Source organism: Schistocerca americana, chromosome X (assembly GCF_021461395.2).
Source record: "Schistocerca americana isolate TAMUIC-IGC-003095 chromosome X, iqSchAmer2.1, whole genome shotgun sequence".
NCBI classification, from domain to species: Eukaryota; Metazoa; Arthropoda; class Insecta; order Orthoptera; family Acrididae; genus Schistocerca; species Schistocerca americana.
In genome coordinates, this window is record NC_060130.1 from 374,792,642 (window position 1) to 374,812,956 (window position 20,315).

Sequence of the window (20,315 nt, forward strand, 5' to 3'; positions counted from 1 at the left end):
ACATGCAAAATCACGTTTCAAATTATGGTGAATATTGTTCAACCACAAAGAAATGATAACTTTGTAAATATGTAACACAAAATTTGTACCGTAACACATAAAATAAAATTTGTACCATGTTGTAGTGCAGGTACTAAATACCTTCACTAATGTGTTATCTAATAAATTCCTTGCTGTTGCACTTTTCACTGTAATCAGTTTTACACAATACTTAACACATACAGTGAATAGTCCATTTTTAATACTGTAACAGGTAAAATAAGATTATAAATTATGATATCACAAATAGGAAACAAAATATTGCAGAGAAACTACATTTCAGTAATATAGATATGACACATTAGGCACAGATGCCATCACGACATGCGCACACACCCACACCCACACCCACACTCACTCTCTCTCTCTCTCTCTCTCTCTCTCTCTCTCTCTCTCTCTCTCTCTCTCTCACACACACACACACACACACACACACACACACACACACACACACACACACACACAGAGATAGAATGAAACACACATCTGTTAACTGATTTCTTCACATGTAGAACTCATCACAGTCACAGATTACTGGATTAGTTGTTGTGGATGTCTCTCTCAAGATCTGTTATGAATGGGCGACCTGAAAGAAATGCAAGTACTTTGTTCAAATTTGCATTATTCAAATACAAAGCACACTAAGTCCATGACACACTACACTAACTGTAACAGCATCACACCAGCTTTAGTAGGCTAGTGAAATATTATTATGAATACATTAAAATACTCTGGTTCTCATGCAATCCTGTACATTTGCACTACTTGTATGATTTGAATTTTATCTTCCTTTGGTATGGATTAACTAAACATGACATTAGGCTGCCCACTGAGATGACAATTTAGTAACATTTTGCAACACTAAATGAAACTGATGATGGTAAAGCTTACAAAGCCATAGCATAACTGTAGTATCCTGCAGTCTGCAGGAAAGAACTAACAGTCAATTTGAACACAACTTACTACAATTAAAGAAAAATGCCTTCTTGGCATACACTAAGTTTTAAACGCAAGGGACAATCAGAAAAGCCCACAACTCTTGTGGTGGCAGTCCAGTTAAGGAAACAAGACAATGGAAGAAAATACTGATCAAAATCTACTCTACAAAATACGTGCTACTACAACGCTACGGCGAGTGAATACTATGCTAGGACCGGCATACTGGCTGGAGCTGTTCCTAGCGGTTGGTAAACACTGCCGGTCTGACGGTCTAAGCGTGCTTGTAGAGCCAGGTCGGCGGAGTGCTACACAAGTCATAGGAGTTCCGATTGGTGGAACATTGTCACATGTTGTCTGGCAAAGTAGTTCTGTGTTTATTTGGAAAGTCTGTTATTGTTTCTGTCTGCTGGCAATGCTTCTCTCTCGGTTGTGCGGAACCTCTAACTAATAAGGGGTCGCTAAGACAACAACCATAGCTTTAATGATGAAATACAACTTCATTTTTGACCAAGAAGGCAAATTTATGAAATTTATTCATACATGAGATCACATCAAGCTTCTATCTTCATTAGACTCAGGGAAATATTATTTAGTATGAAACAAAAGATTTTTTTTCTGTAAAAAACACAAAATACCTTGTAAGACCACAATTTCAAATTACCATATATTTGGCTGCAGCAAATGTGTGTGATCAGGAAAACACACATGCCATGTTCACATTAAAACTACCAATAATGTAAGCCATGGGCCTCAAAATATTTATCAACCACATTCATACTTTCCTACCTTATAGCCAATCACAGTATTTCAGATATAGCGATGACTGACGAACTTCCATAACTAACTAGACTTGGCTGAGATAATCAAGTTTTATCTGTTACTTCTCAAATTCCTGTATATTCTCCCCTTCCTACAACCCATTCCCCATAAATAATTAAATTTTCTTTGGTGCCAATCCTCTTTCTCATTTTGCACTGCCTTATTACTATAATGGGAGAGGTGCTGTACTCATTAACAATAAAATATTCTTCCACTGAAGAAATTTTGGCGTTCTGTAACAACCCTCAAATATTTTTCATTATAGAATTACTTCTTGGTACATTTCTAAATTCAACACTTTTTTGTTAAATATCATAAACGGTGATTTCCTTCATTGCGCAGTTATTTGGCAAACTGATACTTTCACACGGGAACCTTATGTGTATTCTATTACTATATCGTGAACTGCTAAACCTGAGAAGCTTCATTTCATCAAGCCAGGTTTCATGAATTGAATAAATGTTTCCCCAATTAGCATAAAAAAATAAAATACAATCAGATTATGATACTTTACAATTTATTTCACACCTGATATCCATACAGAAAGAAAGCATTGCAATTTTCAGTTTTCTTACTGCTACCTGTTAATGCCATTTATGCAAATACAGGAAGTTCCCATAATTTTAACCCAGCAGATTGAGATTATACCCAAAATTTAACTGTTTAAAAACATTAAAATACATAGGAAAGAGTTCACTATTACACCAAACGCTAATGTAAGTTGCTGCCAGTGACTCTTTCCCTAACAGCACAGGACTAAGGAAACAATTTTATCATCATTTTACAGCCCACAATCTCTGAATGGCATGTTTCTGAACAATGAACTATCATACAAAACTGTTTTACAGCTGAACCTTCCTGCAAGTCTATTATTTTTATTACTTATAATATTGTGTGTGCCACTACATTGTCCTTGAAAAATTTATGGATATCCCAAGGCTGATATGATGATATGACTGGTCATTAGAAATACTATGCAATTACTGTTTGGAAAAGAGAGAGAGAGAGAGAGAGAGAGAGAGAGAGAGAGAGAGAGAGAGAGAGAGAGAGAGAGGAGGGGAGAGGGGGGGGGCAGGAGTGTATGTGGGGGAGGGTTATGCACATGTGCACGTCATCCTCACGAATTGATAAAATCTTTTTCCAGAATAAACTCACAATGGGCAAGGTACTTTCCAAACTGGTGCAGCAGCAGAATTTTTATTTCAACATTTAAATGCTAATGACTGCCAATGTCCACCTTTTATTCTGTATGTTTTCATCAGGATTGGCGAGACAGGAAAAGGCGTTGACATAATTCTTCATCTCATCGTTAATCAGAAAACAATTTATCCAAAAATGTCCTGTGATGTTACGTTACATTACATTAAAGACGGTAACAAGATCCCCTTGATATTTTGTAGCCAGTACATGAATTTTTAAAGACTAATTGAACTACATCAATGCGACTTGTTTCAGACAGCGTACATCCAAATTTGGGATAGTCATCAATCAATATTTTAGCTCCTGCCAAATGATTGAAGCATCCTTACATTATATTAAAGGTGGTAACAAGATCCTTGCAAGGTCAGGCAATTGTAGCCACACTGTGTGTGTGTGTGTGTGTGTGTGTGTGTGTGTGTGTGTGTGTGTGTGTGTGTGGGGGGGGGGGGGGGGGGGGGGGGGCATATTTTTGAGGAAGACCTTACTGGCCCAAAGCTTTAGTCGTGACAGTCTTTCTGTTGTGTCTATCTGCGACACAGCATCTCCACCATATGGTGAGTGGCAACTTTCCTTTTCATAATACTGTTACATTCCATCCTGGATTTTCTATTGTTTGTATGAACTGAAAAGTATATCAAGTTTGACCGTGTCTAGGACACGCATTCTTGCGTCAATAAAATCGTTCACTGTACCTGCACAATCAGAGCAGTTTTTAAGGTGCTTCACAATCTGTTCACCATCACACTTTCACAACTGAACTTTTCTCCTGGCCATGGTTTTTTTAAGTAGTCATAATCTGACTGAATTCAGAAAGTAATCTGTTTGTGTGCTCCATTCTCTTGTTAATACTTTGAATTCAGGCAAACTATTTCTTCGTACTGGTTGTTATGGGAGTGCTCACAGTCCCAGCAGTAAGGCACATCATCTAGATGAGGTTCTTTTCACATGAGGCTGTTGCCCATCCAGTGAGTGATGAATATTGCTCTGGATTTTGTGGACTTCAACTGGCTTTTTCCCTTTTTATTGCAGTAGGAGTTAACCTGGTGTAGGCCTTAAATATCCAGTGATGACAAAATATGACTCACTTAAAGTGGCATCTTCTCTCTCTCACACACACACACACACACACACACACACACACAAATGTCACCAGTTTGGTGTGGCACATACTTCATCAAAGTAATAGAGTATAACAATAATAAAATGTAAAGTACTGGTTCTTATTCTCCTTCTGAAACTAACTAGTTGGAGGTACCCAGCATTGCCCATGCCATTGATAGCATATGAGATTAAGTGGTAGCTTGAGTAAAAGGATAAACTTTAAATTATACAAGGTAAAAAAAAATACTGAAAACATATTGTAAGTAAAAAAATTATTGAAAACATATTCTAACTATTTACAAAACTTTTTAAAGTATAAGAGGTAAAAACTTTTATGCAGAACGTATTCTAACGACTTACAATATTTGTTTATAAACAACATTCTTCACTTTGTTATCTGGGGCATATATGTAGAAATTTTTCAAATTTCTTACTTGACAGCGAGCTACGTGTAGTTGACAGTGAGAGAAGCAGGAGTCTTTAAGGTTGATGCCACAATATTCTAATGTTTGTTCTTGTGCTTTCTTAATTTTAAAATTGTCAGTTAATTTCATAGGAAATTGCAGTCTTTTAAATGGGAATGACAGTTTAGTGGAGATCAGTGGTATCCTGAGGATAAACAAAGTGTGTCCTCTGTACTTTCCATCATAAGTTTTGCTTCAATGATGTTATTCGACAGCTGTTTTACGGTCATACTTGTTCCATTACATAGCTTTAGTGAGTTAAGATTTCCGAGTAGTTTGATCAGGGATCCAATTTTAAGTCAAAGGCAGTGTAACGGCATTCCTCGTACCGGCAAAGAGCTCAGAAATTCCGTAGGGAAGTTCACACTTACTTCAGAGTTTACCATTGTTTCAATCCATTTGGATATTCTCTCTTTAGAAGCTCACTCCATCCAGACACACTTGAAATTTTACATACCAGGAATTGTTCTTCAGCTGTGTTCAATAATAGTTGTAGAGCGGAATGGGCAGTTCTTCATCCTTCCATACGCATGGCTACAGTGCTGGATGATGCAAGTTCAATGTGGTGTTTAGCACATGTTTCCGCCAGCAATAGATTTATAAGAAATGATTTCCCAGTGCCGCTTGGTGCATCCAAGGGAATAATTCCACCAGGACTGTTGTTAATCTGGTCCATGATGATTGTAAATTTCCTCTTGATTGACACTGAGGAGTGGTGTGCCGTGAACAATGTATTGACAGTTTGCTGATTTAGCTTTTTCCTTTGTAATTTCGAAGTTTAGCACACTGATAGCATCTTTTTGTGGTGCTTGCATCCCAAATTTTACTACGGTCTGGTTGTTTCTCTCTAAACAATTATCTTCCACACGAATGAGTGTTTCATTTAAGATGTCTTCACTGAATTTAATGGTCATTTCAGAATGAGTTTTTCAATGATTTGGTACATTATGTCATCACTGATACCGTCTTTGAAGGGGTCCCATAGCTGTTTTGGATTCGATAGGTTACATGTTGTTAGAATTATGGCGAATAAGTCTCATTTGTTCAGCCGAGGCCGCAGTTGACGCTTCTTGCAGTGTTAATTCCCAGTGGTTGTCGTTTTCCAGTAGTACTAAGTGTTTGCATGCTTCTCTGTACATCGGGCATAAGTAACCGTCAACAGCCTAGAGATCTGTGAAACTTGGTGGGCCCCATATTTAATTTAGCAACATCCAGAGATATAAACATTCAACATTGCTCAGATGTATGGTGTATACTCTACCTAGTACACCCATTTTCAAGATTCCTTTATCATCATCTACAGGGATTCACTGTTTTCGTCAATGGAAGATTTTTCTTGTGTACCACCTATAATGTGTAGGGATATCGAGATACAGTAATGTTTTCACGAATGAATCGGTTTGGCACACTTGCTAAAAAGCTGTTAATGTGTTCTGAGATGGTTCACTTGCAATTTTTCTAGTGGTGTCTTTTGTGAATAAACTCTGTCCATTCTCCAAATGTATTGCTACATGTTGCGCAGTTGGTTTGCGTTCATGAACGGGAAAACCAAAAACCTGCCACACTGCTTCGTTACTGTTGATGTCTCTTCCCATTAGGTACACGAGGAACCCTGTTTCATTGTCTATGGCTATTTGAAATACGTCATGTCACTGCCTTTGTTCACATACTTACAGACATATTTGATGGATTTCACCGACTTCCAGTAGTCTACATGTGTGTGTCTTTAGAACATTTTCAAAATTAGTGTATGATATGGTACTACCCACTGATTATCTATTTCCAGTTCATCACTGCCTTCTTTTCATATTTTTGCTGTGAAGCCACACTTTTTGGGTGATCATCATCTGTCTTTGGAATTGCCATCAACTCCAGCTTGTGTGCTGTCCAAGTAAAGTTTTGGATATTTTTTGTACATTTTACATCACTCAAACATGGCGAATTGGTGTTTAATGGACCATGAATCACATTTTTCACTACTATGTCATACAGTTCCAGTTCTTCTTGTGGATTTGGAAATTCAGTTTGGATGATTTTGTCAATATCTATGGGATGAATTCTGTCGTAGTCGCATGAGATTGTGTGAATGAGGCAGCCTTAGTTTTTGTCATTCGACTGTGTATGTCCAGCATCCAACAGTTCCAAAGATGTGGTATTTTGTGATGACTTCAATAAATCTCATTTGTTTTCATTGGAAATCTCAGAATATTATGTCGTGCCAATGCATTGGGGCTTGTCTGTATTTTAGTTGTTCGAATTCTGGCCACACCGAGTAGCATGTGAATGTTATGAAGAGGTCGGGTCGTCCATATTTTTTTTAATGTAGGTCATGGCATCTTGAGCGTATTTGTGCATGTGTCTCAGACTTCCTTCATGTGACGAGGGTAAGATTACCATTGTTCTAATGTCATCAATGTTTCTGTCATTTATGATTGTGTCTCTAAGGTGAATGTATTCTTCATATGTATTTCTTCTGATTCAGTCATACGTAAAACATCTGTCCCGCTTCTATTTTTCCATACATATCTACTGGAAATTGTTGGAATAAACTAAGAGAGTTGAGAATGTGGCTGTATGTTTCACTGTTTCTGATCATTAAGTGGTAAGCATAGAATTCCTTGGAAATGACTTGTTTCTAGGTCTGTTTCAAGTTGGATTTGTCTCAAACTAAACAGATATCCGTCCTCTAAATGCAGAAATGTTTATCGATATTAGAGGGCATCAATACAAACAGTGTGTGTCTGCAATGCATTTTAGTCCTTCCCTTCTTCGTTGTACAATTACGTCACAGTGTTTTCATTGTTCACAATTACAATGGCTCCCTTGTCTGTCAGGTACATAACTTTACAATTATGACAAATCATTAGGTCTAGTGCTGCTTTGAATACGTGAACCACTTGACTGTAATTGTGCCCTCTGTGCATCTCAATCCTCTGACGCTTGTGCATCGTTAATTTCTGTTTCTTCGTTTCTGATTAAATATACTTGCAGAAATTTATGGTTTCGTTCGGTAGTGGTACTGATGATCCCATGTTGTTATAGATTTGTTTATGGCTGGAAACAAACATAACTGATTTCATCTATGCTAGTGTTGATCAAAGTGACACCACAAGAAGTCATTAGGAAGCAGATGTTGTTTGCGTTTATATTTAAAAAAAAAAGTTTTGATTCTGGAGTTTGCCCGGTCATGTAATGTAAAAATTCCTGCGGATGTGCGTCAAGTGGTTGTAATCGAATTTTTCAATTCATGCAACAGAATCCTGGTGATCCTCTACTGAATTTTTTCATGTTGCAAAATGGCAGATGTTATCCATTCTTCCAATTACTATGTGCTGTGTTTGTTATATTCTTTCGTCAGGTTGTAGTGGAATGTTTCATCTGTTAGCTTCCACTGTTTACTTGTCCTCATCCACACTTCTTGTAGTGTGATATTTTCATGGCTGGCTGGAGTTTACAGGCTTTTACTGTAAGATTGAGTCACAATTTTTGATTCTTCAATCTATTCATTTCGTTGTTCTTCGGTTTCTCCACTTATCACGGTGCTCATTATCATTCGTTGATAACCTAAATTTGCCTTCATCACTGATAATAAACTGACATTCAAACCCACAAAGGGTCTTGCCTCATATACACCCACCAAAGGGTGGCCCCACCAATGGAGAATTCCAGAACATACCAAAAAGGCTTTGAATGGTCCACAATGTTCCAGAACTTTCCACAACATTTGAGTGTGTCCTAGAATGTTCCACAACAATCTGCGATGTTCCTGAACATTCTGGAATCTTCCTAAATGTTCCAGACTATTGCTGAACATTTCAGATCATTGCGGAACATTACAGGACATTCTGGAATGTTGTGGCATGTTTTCGAATACTCTCAAGTGTTCCAGAAATTTCTACAGATCGAAATTTCCCAGCCCTTCTATCTTCAAAAACATGCTTTTCAGGTAAAAACAGAAACCTGCTTCATGAATGGGGGATAGAGAGCTACCACATCATGTAACTCCCTTGATTGTACTGGGACTCATTTCTGAGTTTTAGTTGCACACACATTGTACATTTACTTTTACGCTATAATACTGATTATTGTATTCAGAAGATTGGTAAGAGCATCATCCAATATTGTTCAAATATATTCTGATAGTAAGTACTCTGTCAAATGATATAGTAAGATATCTAATCAAATTCCTGTGTTACTGCTGAATGATCACATGTTATATTTAAGGTTTAAGTTTAAAAATTCTGAGAGATTGCCTTTGTTGTTCTCAGTTTTTGTTCTGTTGTTCTGTAAATCCTTGACTGTGAACATAAATAATCTGCCATGAGAAGGAATAGGTTTCATAACTGATATGAGAACAATGATACTGCCTTGTGGTTGGCCACTTCTCTGTAGTCTTGGTCTGTTTCACCTGATCTGAAATTTGGTAATGGATCTTTTTCAGTAGTAAGTATGCTTACAATCTTCCATAACCGTTAATAATTTGTTGTGTTTTATAAATTCATACAAATGTCTCTGCAACTTACACACAGTGAAAAGAACAGCAAAGGCAACTCTCATCACTTCCTCAAAGTTAGAAAACAATCTTCAATATGTTCAAAATTATAAGCCTTCAGTGTGTTGAGCACTCATCTGGGGATTTGTTCAGAAGTTCAAGGTGGATCAACAGCAGGTGTTAGTTAATTCAGTCTAACTCTGATACTGTGCATATGACAGCAGAATGAAATTGGGCTATAGGTCTTTGGGGGCACTTCTGCCTCCAGTATAGCAACTATTCTTACTCTGTTCCACGTTGAAGGTATATTGCTAGTGTTTCTTCAGTTGATGGACAATTAGAATATATAAGTTCTTGCTTGTGATTCAAAATTATGTACAATTCTTCATTTCCAACCTACTGCTGATTCATAGTGTGGGTACTATAATTTAGAAATCAGTGCACACCTGAAGGCACATTTTTGCAGCCGAAGAGGCAAATGATTCAGTGTCTGTGGCCAGCAATACCCAATGGAGCACACTATAGGGTCACTGCAATCCTTTCTTTGGCCACCAACATGTGCCCATGGACACAGACAATTCTGTGGTGTTCGTCCTACATGCAAATAAAAAAATATAGATGCTCCATTTGCATGTAAAGTTCGAATAATTCAACCATTATTTACATCCCGACAGATGTGTACCACATACGTTTCACATTGTCCGAAACACTTTTATTTACTGAATTTGTCAGCATGTCAGTTTCATTTATTCCTTGATTTTTCTGACTTATCACTGCACACACCTTGTCACATGTTCTAGAAAGCTGTACAATTGTTGCTTGCATCCCCTTATGCCTCAAAGCTTACTTTAAAGCTGTTCGAAGTGAGTAGGGTATCATCTACTACATTCAATTATTTGTTCTCACTAAAAACATCAAGCAACTTTCAACTTTTCAATTGCTGTAGTCATATAATATCTGTTTCCATGGCATTCAATCGTACCCAGCAAACAAAGTTTTTGCATGGTTCAAAATTAAATATTGGTTTAAATTATGTATTATGCATCCATGGAAGGTATCAATTTTATTGTACTCCATGAATCATTACACATTTCATATGTAAACGTGTCCTTTCTGCATACTTTAAGTGTTATCTATATGTGCTGTAATATGAAGTGCCAAATTTCACTGCTTGGTACAAAATATAGTCTGGAAAATTTTGGAATAATGCCATAGTCCTTGTACCATAATAAAAAGCTGAAGAACTAAATAATCTCACTCTCAAAAGTCAGAATGTGAACACACAGAACCATCTCCTCCTGGTGCCTTGAAAAGTAAGTTTGGAAAAAAAATTTCATTTTTGTAATGATGTGCTTGTGCTAATTTCTCTGCAAGTGGTGTTAGCACTTAGTGGTGTCTTTCAGCAGCCAACATGGTTTCACATGCCCTACTACTATCGTGCATCTTCATTTTTTGTGGAGTACATCTACATCATACTCGGCAAGCCACCTAATGGTGTGGTGGAGGGAACTTTCAGTACCACTATCTGATCTCTCCAACCCTGTTCCACTCGCGAATAGTGCATGGGAAGAACGATTGTCAGTAAGCCCCAGTATTGGCTCTAATTTCTTGAATTTTCTCCTTGTGGTCAATACACAAGATGTATGTGAGGGAAGTAATACGTTGTCCGACTCCTCCTGAAAAGTGCTGTCCCGAAATTTCAATAGTAAATCTCTCCTTGGTGTACAAAAGACCTCTTGTAATTCTGGCGAGTGGAGTTTCTTTAGCATCTTCGTAATGCTCTCTTACCAGCTAAACAATCCCGCGACGAAACATGCCGCTCTTCATTGGATCTTCTTTATATCGTCTATGAGTCTTATCTGATAGGGATCCCAAATAGATGAACAATACTCAAGAATCGTGCAAACACGCTCCTTCTTTCGTGGACGAGTTACATTTTCTTAAGATTCGTCCAATGAATCTGAGTCTGGTGTCTGCTTTTCCCACTATCTGTTTCATGTGGTTATTCCACTGAAGGTCGCTCTGGATAGTTATGCCTAAATATTTTACGGCAGACACTGTCGCCAGCTGTTTGTCATCAATAGTGTAGCTGTACAGTAGTGGATTTCTTTTCCTATGTAAATGCAATATGCTACATTTATTTACATTCGGGGTCAGCTGCCAGAGCCTGCACCATTCATCAATTCACTGCAGGTCATTCTGCAAATTCTTACTATCTTCTGGTGTTGCTACTTTGGTATAGACAACTGCATCATCTGTGAGTGGCCTTAAAGAGCATCCAACACTTTCTACTATATCAATTATTTATACTGTAAACAGCAACAGTCCTATCACACTTCCCTGTAGTACTCCGGATATTACCTTCACATATGTCGATTTAGTTCGGTTAATGAATGATCCCTTATGATTTGGGCATACAGCTGCAGAACTCCCATTTATATACAACTGATATTTTGGCACAGCACTCATATCTTTAATTTTAAACAGAAGAACCATGTCACTGTATTCACAACCACAGAATACACAAGAGCCAGTGTTGATGTTTGGCAACTACTGAGGCACTGATATCCCAGCACGGATAGTGTGTCTAACACAAGATTCAGTTTATGCAATGCTTTCTGCAGCTACATGCCCGAAACATCTGATTAATCAACATGCCGAGAAAATATGAAGGTGCACATCAACATCTCTACAGGGAGGAGATGGTTCTGTGTGTTTACATTCGAGCACTTGAGAATGATATTACCGAGTTCTTTAGCTTTTCATTATCGTGCAAGGACTATGGCATTATTCCAAAATTTGCGAGGCTAGTACATTTTATATCATCAACCACGTTGAATTAAATATTATGAAATGCTGGTGTTGCTGTTGTTTTAGAGGATATTTGAATTACCTATTGAAAACTTATCAATTTTGTCTGCAGCTGAAGATGTCTTTGGAGTTGTCTTACAACTTGTGGAACTGAGTACATGGTATGACATGGTCTACATCAGATTAGGTTCACGAGGTGGCCTCAGCCAGACAGTGAAATTTATCCTGTGTGTTCATGGCAAAACAATATTCTGCACGCTCCATCATAAATATGATAGGCAGTGATCGGGTGACACTTCAGTGATGGTTCTAGGTGAAGGAGAGTTAGACAGTGGTTCTCCCAGCTGATTAAGTTAATGCTGCTGATTCAATGTCTCACAATAGCTTTCACTGATAACATGTGCAGTTTACAGTGTGATGGCTCATATCAGAAGACTGGAGAAAGCCCACTAACCAGTTGGTAAGAAAGATTGCTTTGCTTCTGATTCTCTCTGGAGATTTGTGATAGGATTGAAACCAAGATGTGCTGTTCCTCCGAGGTTGTACTACATCCGAAAATCCATACGAAAAATGATGATATGCAACCAATAGTGAGTAACATTAGCTCCCAAAATTACAACGTTGCCAAGTACTTAGTCTTCTTATTAAAAACTCTGGTGGGGGAAATGTGTTCAACACATATGAAAATATTCAATCTTTACTGCCAAACTTACACAATTCAGACTGAACACCTGTGATCACTGAACACTTCTGGCCTGAGATGCCATGGTCCATACATAATACTCTCCCCTGACATTTCGCCTTCGACTGCGGAAGGCATCCTCCGAGGACAATCGGCGAACTGCAACGAGAGCGCGAGTGAACGCACGCCATATATATATATATATATATATATATATATATATATATATATATATATATATATATATATATATATATATATATATATATATAAAGCCATCCAGAGGGCGCTGCTATCAATCACATGGCTTCGGCTGTGCTATGATCTCTGATATTGCCAACTTTCTCAATTGAAATTAATCGATTGTCATGCTGTTGCTGCAATGTTGACATCCATATCTTATCCAGCTTAATGCTTTCATCTACATCTACGTTTATACTCCGCAAGCTACCCAAAGGTGTGTGGCGGAGGGCACTTTACGTGCCACTGTCATTACCTCCCTTTCCTGTTCCAGTCACATATGGTTCGCGGGAAGAACGACTGTCTGAAAGCCTCCGTGCGCACTCTAATCTCTCTAATTTTACATTCGTGATCTCCTCGGGAGGTATAAGTAGGGGGAAGCAATATATTCGATACCTCATCCAGAAACGCACCCTCTCGAAACCTGGCGAGCAAGCTACACCGCGATGCAGAGCGCCTCTCTTGCTGAGTCTGCCACTTGAGTTTGTTAAGCATCTCCGTAACGCTATCACGGTTACCAAATAACCCTGTGACGAAACGCGCCGCTCTTCTTTGGATCTTCTCTACCTCCTCTGTCAACCCGACCTGGTACGGATCCCACACTGATGAACAATACTCAAGTATAGGTCGAACAAGTGTTTTGTAAGCCACCTCCTTTGTTGATGGACTACATTTTCTACGGACTCTCCCAATGAATCTCAACCTGGTACCCGCCTTACCAACAATTAATTTTATATGATCATTCCACTTCAAATCGTTCCCCACGCATACTCCCAGATATTTTACAGAAGTAACTGCTACCAGTGTTTGTTCCGCTATCATATAATCATACAATAAAGGATCCTTCTTTCTATGTATTCGCAATACATTACATTTGTCTATGTTAAGGGTCAGTTGCCACTCCCTGCACCAAGTGCCTATCCGCTGCAGATCTTCCTGCATTTCGCTACAATTTTCTAATGCTGCAACTTCTCTGTATACTACAGCATCATCCGCGAAAAGCCGCATGGAACTTCCGACACTATCTCCTAGGTCATTTATATATATTGTGAAAAGCAATGGTCCCATAACACTCCCCTGTGGCACGCCAGAGGTTACTTTAACGTCTGTAGACGTCTCTCCATTGATAACAACATGCTGTGTTCTGTTTGCTAAAAACTCTTCAATCCAGCCACACAGCTGGTCTGATATTCCGTAGGCTCTTACTTTGTTTATCAGGCGACAGTGCGGAACTGTATCGAACGCCTTCCGGAAGTCAAGAAAAATAGCATCTACCTGGGAGCCTGCATCTAATATTTTCTGGGTCTCATGAACAAATAAAGCGAGTTGGGTCTCACACGATCGCTGTTTCCGGAATCCATGTTGATTCCTAGATACTAGATTCTGGGTTTCCAAAAACGACATGATACTCGAGCAAAAAACATGTTCTAAAATTCTACAACAGATCGACGTCAGAGATATAGGTCTATAGTTTTGCACATCTGCTCGACGACCCTTCTTGAAGACTGGGACTATCTGTGCTCTTTTCCAATCATTTGGAACCCTCCGTTCCTCTAGAGACTTGCGGTACATGGCTGTTAGAAGGGGGGGCAAGTTCTTTCGCTTACTCTGTGTAGAATCGAATTGGTATCCCGTCAGGTCCAGTGGACTTTCCTCTATTGAGTGATTCCAGTTGCTTTTCTATTCCTTGGACACTTATTTTGATGTCGGCCATTTTTTCGTTTATGCGAGGATTTAGAGAAGGAACTGCAGTGCGGTCTTCCTCTGTGAAACAGCTTTGGAAAAAGGTGTTTAGTATTTCAGCTTTACGCGTGTCATCCTCTGTTTCAATGCCATCATCATCCCGTAGTGTCTGGATATGCTGTTTCGAGCCACTTACTGATTTAACGTAAGACCAGAACTTCCTCGGATTTTCTGTCAAGTCGGTACATAGAATTTTACTTTCGAATTCACTGAACGCTTCACGCATAGCCCTCCTTACGCTAACTTTGACATCGTTTAGCTTCTGTTTGTCTGAGAGGTTTTGGCTGCGTTTAAACTTGGAGTGGAGCTCTCTTTGCTTTCGCAGTAGTTTCCTAACTTTGTTGTTGTACCACGGTGGGTTTTTCCCGTCCCTCACAGTTTTACTCGGCATGTACCTGTCTAAAAAGCATTTTACGATTGCCTTGAACTTTTTCCATAAACACTCAACATTGTCAGTGTCGGAACAGAAATTTTCGTTTTGATCTGCAAGGTAGTCTAAAATCTGCCTTCTATTACTCTTGCTAAACAGATAAACCTTCCTCCCTTTTTTTATATTCCTATTAACTTCCATATTCAGGGATGCTGCAACGGCCTTATGATCACTGATTCCCTGTTCTGCACATACAGAGTCGAAAAGTTCGGGTCTGTTTGTTATCAGTAGGTCCAAGATGTTATCTCCACGAGTCGGTTCTCTGTTTAATTGCTCGAGGTAATTTTCGGATAGTGCACTCAGTATAATGTCACTCGATGCTCTGTCCCTACCACCCGTCCTAAACATCTGAGTGTCCCAGTCTATATCTGGTAAATTGAAATCTCCACCTACGACTATAACATGCTGAGAAAATTTACGTGAAATGTATTCCAAATTTTCTCTCAGTTGTTCTGCCACTAATGCTGCTGAGTCGGGAGGTCGGTAAAAGGAGCCAATTATTAACCTAGTTCGGTTGTTGAGTGTAACCTCCACCCATAATAATTCACAGGAACTATCCACTTCTACTTCACTACAGGATAAACTACTACTAACAGCGACGAACACTCCACCACCGGTTGCATGCAATCTATCCTTTCTAAACACCGTCTGTACCTTTGTAAAAATTTCGGCAGAATTTATCTTTCTGTACCTATAACGCTTTCTGTACCTATAACGATTTCAGCTTCGGTGCTTTCTATCAGCGCTTGAAGTTACGGTACTTTACCAATGCAGCGTCGACAGTTTACAATTACAATATCGACTGCTGCTTGGCCCTCGCATGTCCTGACTTTGCCCCGCACCCGTTGAGGCTGTTGCCCTTTCTGTACTTGCCCAAGGCCATCTAACCTAAAAAACCGGCCAGCCCACGCCACACAACCCCTGCTACCCGTGTAGCCGCTTGTTGCGTGTAGTGGACTCCTGACCTATCCAGCGGAACCCGAAACCCCACCACCCTATGGCGCAAGTCGAGGAATCTGCAGCCCACACGGTCGCAGAACCGTCTCAGCCTCTGATTCAGACCCTCCACTCGGCTCTGTACCAAAGGTCCGCAGTCAGTCCTGTCGACGATGCTGCAGATGGTGAGCTCTGCTTTCATCCCGCTAGCGAGACTGGCAGTCTTCACCAAATCAGATAGCCGCCGGAAGCCAGAGAGGATTTCCTCTGATCCATAGCGACACACATCATTGGTCCCGACATTAGCGACCACCTGCAGATGGGTGCACCCTGTACCCTTCATGGCATCTGGAAGGACCCTTTCCACATCTGGAATGACTCCCGCCGGTATGCACACGGAGTGCACATTGGTTTTCTTCCCCTCTCTTGCTGCCATTTCCCTACGGGGCCCCATTACGCACCTCACGTTGGAGCTCCCAACTACCAGTAAGCCCATCCTCTGCGACTGCCTGGATCTTGCAGACCGAGGGGCAACCTCTGGAACAGGACAAGCAGCCATGTCAGGCCGAAGATCAGTATCAGCCTGAGACAGAGCCTGAAACCGGTTTGTCAGACAAACTGGAGAGGCCTTCCGTTCAGCCCTCCGGAATGTCTTTCACCCCTGGCACACCTTGAGACGACCTCCCACTCTACCACAGGTGAGGGATCAGCCTCAATGCGGGCAGTATCCCGGACAACCACAGTCGTTGTCCGATCGGGGGATGCGTGGGACGAGCTGGCCGTCCCCGACAAACCCCCATCCGGACCCCCACAGTGATGCCCATTGGCAACATCCTCAAGCTGTGTGACCGAAGCCAACACTGCCTGAAGCTGAGAGCGAAGGGATGCCAACTCAGCCTGCATCTGAACACAGCAGTTGCAGTCCCTATCCATGCTAAAAACTGTTTTGCAAAGAACGTCTGAACTAATCTACAGAGAGCGCAAACAAATGGACACAAAATTTAAACTGTTATTAAAATACAAGATTGCCTAGTAAATGCAGTAATGCTGCTACTTGCGCACTGCTGACACACTGCTCGGCGGCGCAGGGAGACTACGCGATTTTACACTATTCAGGTACTAAAACGCGATGCTACAACTCGCGAATACTATAATACGCTCGAAATTTATGACTTAAACAATGCAAGTACCAAAAACACGCAAAGAAATTAAGAATTAAACTATGTAACAAATGAGTGAGCTAGTATACGACTTGCTGCTACAGCTGCTTATCCAACGGCGGCAGGGAGCACACTTTTCTATTAAAATTATTGCAGTGTTTGGCAATCTCAGTGGCCTCTGTACATTCGCGCAAAATAATGCGACGTCTTTGCTATGATCTCACTGAACTTTATTTCATAATCACCTTCCAGAAACACATGTTCCGCTACAACCGATTTATCAATATGTCTGAGGTGGCAGTTCCTTTTATGTTCACCCACATGGGTGTTGACGCTTCTTTTTGTTGTGCCTATATAGGCCTTTCCACAACTGCACGAAATTTTATAGACACCTGGTGTAGCTAGTGGATGTTGTTTATCTTTTGCGGATCTTAAACATTCTTCTATTTTCGTGGTGGGTCTGAAAATAGTTTCCACATCGTACTTGCTTAAAACTGTTCCAATGCAATCAGTGATCTTACTGATGAATGGTAAGAACACTTTCCCCTTGGGTTGGTGTCGATCCTCGTCCGTCCTGGTTGTCAGTCTAGGGCGTGGTGCATGATATCTCTCTCTCTCTCTCTCTCTCTCTCTCTCTCTCTCTCTCTCTCTCTCTCTCTCTCTGTGTGTGTGTGTGTGTGTGTGTGTGTGTGTGTGTGTGTGTGTGTGTGTTGGAATAGCCATTCTTCTTGAAGGTCGCTCTAAGGTGTTCAATCACAACATCTAAGTGAGCTGGTTCACATATTTTGTGCGCCCTGTCTATTGATGTTTTAATCACCCCTCTTTTATGTCTTGAGATTGCCAAACACTGCAATAATGTTAATAGAAAATATGAAAGCATTAAGCTGGATAAGATATGGATGTCAACATTGCAGCAACAGTGTGACAATCGATTAATTTCAATTGAGAAAGTTGGCAGTATCAGAGATCATAGCACAGCCGACGTCACGTGATTGACAGTGGTGCCATCTGGATGGCTTATATATACAGCGTTCACTCGCGCTCTCATTGCAGTTCACCAATTGTCCTCAGAGGATGCCTTCCACAGTTGAAGGTGAAACGTCAGGGGAGAGTATTATGCATGAACCACGGCATCTCAGCCCGGAAATGTTAAGTGATGACAACACCTTACGTGAAAGCCTTCATTCTATAATTAACACCTGTGATTTATGAATCCGCTTTGACATGGGTTCCTTATTCACCATAATTTTCATTTCAGATTTTTTATCTCTTATTGACTGAAGTTCTGATAAAGAGGTTACAACTTCATTCAAATGTGTTCTAATCTTAAGTTAATTTTTATTTAATAACAAATTGTTTGAGCAATTTCATGGTGTTGTCAGAGCACAGTTCTTTGTCATCCTGGGTGTCCAATTTGTTGATGGATGGAGGGAGATTGGGGTTTAACACCCCATCAACAACGAGGTCATTTTAGATGGATCACAAGCTCCGATTGTTTCAAGGATGAGAAAGGAAATCAGTTGTGCAGAGAACCATCCGAGCATTTGCCTGGAGTGATTTAGAGAAACCACAACAAATCTGAATCAGGATGGCCGGATACAGATTTGAACAGTCATCCTCACAAATGCGAGTCCAGTATACTAACCACTGTGATGCTTCACTCAGTTTGTCTACAGAGGGCTTCCAAGAGAAAAGAACTGAAATCTACTAGTTTAAAACCCACAGTATTTTGGAGATATGTTGATGAGACTTTTGAAGTGATGGCCCCATGGTGACAACGAATTACAGGAACTCTTATTAAAACACCCACATTAAATAATAGGAATATTCAATTTACAACAGATATTAACAACAAAGGCTGCCTTCCATTCTTGCATGTTTTGATGCATCAAAAAGATGATAGCATCTTGGGGCACACAGTTGATAGCAAGCTGAGTTATACAGACTTTTGTTACATGCAAATAGCAACCACCACGCTTCACGGATAGTGGGTGTTCTTAAAACCTCAGTTCTCTATCTACATCTATACTTTGCAGGCCACCTTATGGTGTGTCGCAGAAGGTACTACGCATACCACTGTCACTCCCACTTTCCTGTTCCAGTCGCTACAGCCTGCAAAAAGAATGACAGGTGGTAAGCTTTAACTCTTTAATTTTACATTCATTGTTTTTTTTCTTCGAAATATACATGGGAGGAAGCAAAATATTGACTGACTCTTCAAGGAAGACACACACTTGAAATTTTAACAGTAAACCAGAATGTGACGCAGAACACCTTTCACGCAGTGTCTGCCATAGGAGTTGGCTGAGCATCACTGTGACGTTTTAACTCTTACTAAATGAACCTGTATTGAAATGTGCTGCTCTTTTGATCTTCTCTAGTCCCTCTCTAAACCTTATCTGGTACATATCCCAGACTGATGAACAATATTCAAGTATTGGTCTCTCCAGGGTTTGTAATCTATTTTATTTCTGGGTGACCTACATTTCTCTTAGTCTGGCAATTGCCTTACCTGTGATTAATTTTATGTGATCATTCTACTTTTAGTCACTCCATATGCATACTCCCCGATGTTTAATGGAAGCGACTGCTCTCAGTGATTGTTCTGCAATCACATAATCATATGATAATGTGTCTTTATGCTTATTTATACACAATATGTTACATTTCTTAATGTTGCCAATACTGCACCAAGTGTCAATCCTCTGCAGGTCTTTCTGTATGTCGCTGCGGTTTTCTAGCCTCATGCTACTTCCGATATTCCCTATATCATTTATGTATATTTTGAAAAGTAATGATAGTACAACACTCCCTTTGGGTAGGCCCGAAGTTACTTTTATGTCTGAAGATTTCTCTCTGATGAGAATGACATGTTCAGTTTACTGGGAACTCTTGAATCCAGTCCCAAAGCTGATCCGATACTGCGTATGTCCAGGAATCAAGGAACACAGCAGTAACCTGGGCACCAGTATCTTGCGTTCTGTGTCTTGTGGGTGAACCAACCTGGCCACCAGTATCTTGCGTTCTGTGTCTTGTGGGTGAACCGAGCAAGCTAGGTTTCATACAATTATAGTTTTCAGAACCCATGTTGATTAGTACACATGTGGTTTTCAATTTCCATCAATGTCATAATACAAAAGCACAAAACATGTTTCAGAAGCCTACAACAGACTTACGTCAAAGATACAGGCCTATAGTTCTGTGGATCGGTTCAATGATCCACCTTGGAAAGAGGAATGAGCAGCACTTTTTCCCGATC

General features: G+C 40.0%; 1 protein-coding gene across 1 annotated transcript in view; it reads right to left on the reverse strand.

The window, feature by feature from the left end:
* Window positions 1-428: 428 nt before the first annotated feature.
* LOC124555471 (F-box/LRR-repeat protein 15-like) overlaps window positions 429-20,315 on the reverse strand; it is a 69,145-nt gene continuing 49,258 nt past the window's right edge. The window contains exon 3 of the mRNA XM_047129393.1: window positions 429-625. Coding sequence (XP_046985349.1) covers window positions 579-625 — 47 coding nt within the window. The 3' untranslated portion in view covers window positions 429-578. The remainder of the gene's footprint in view (window positions 626-20,315) is intronic.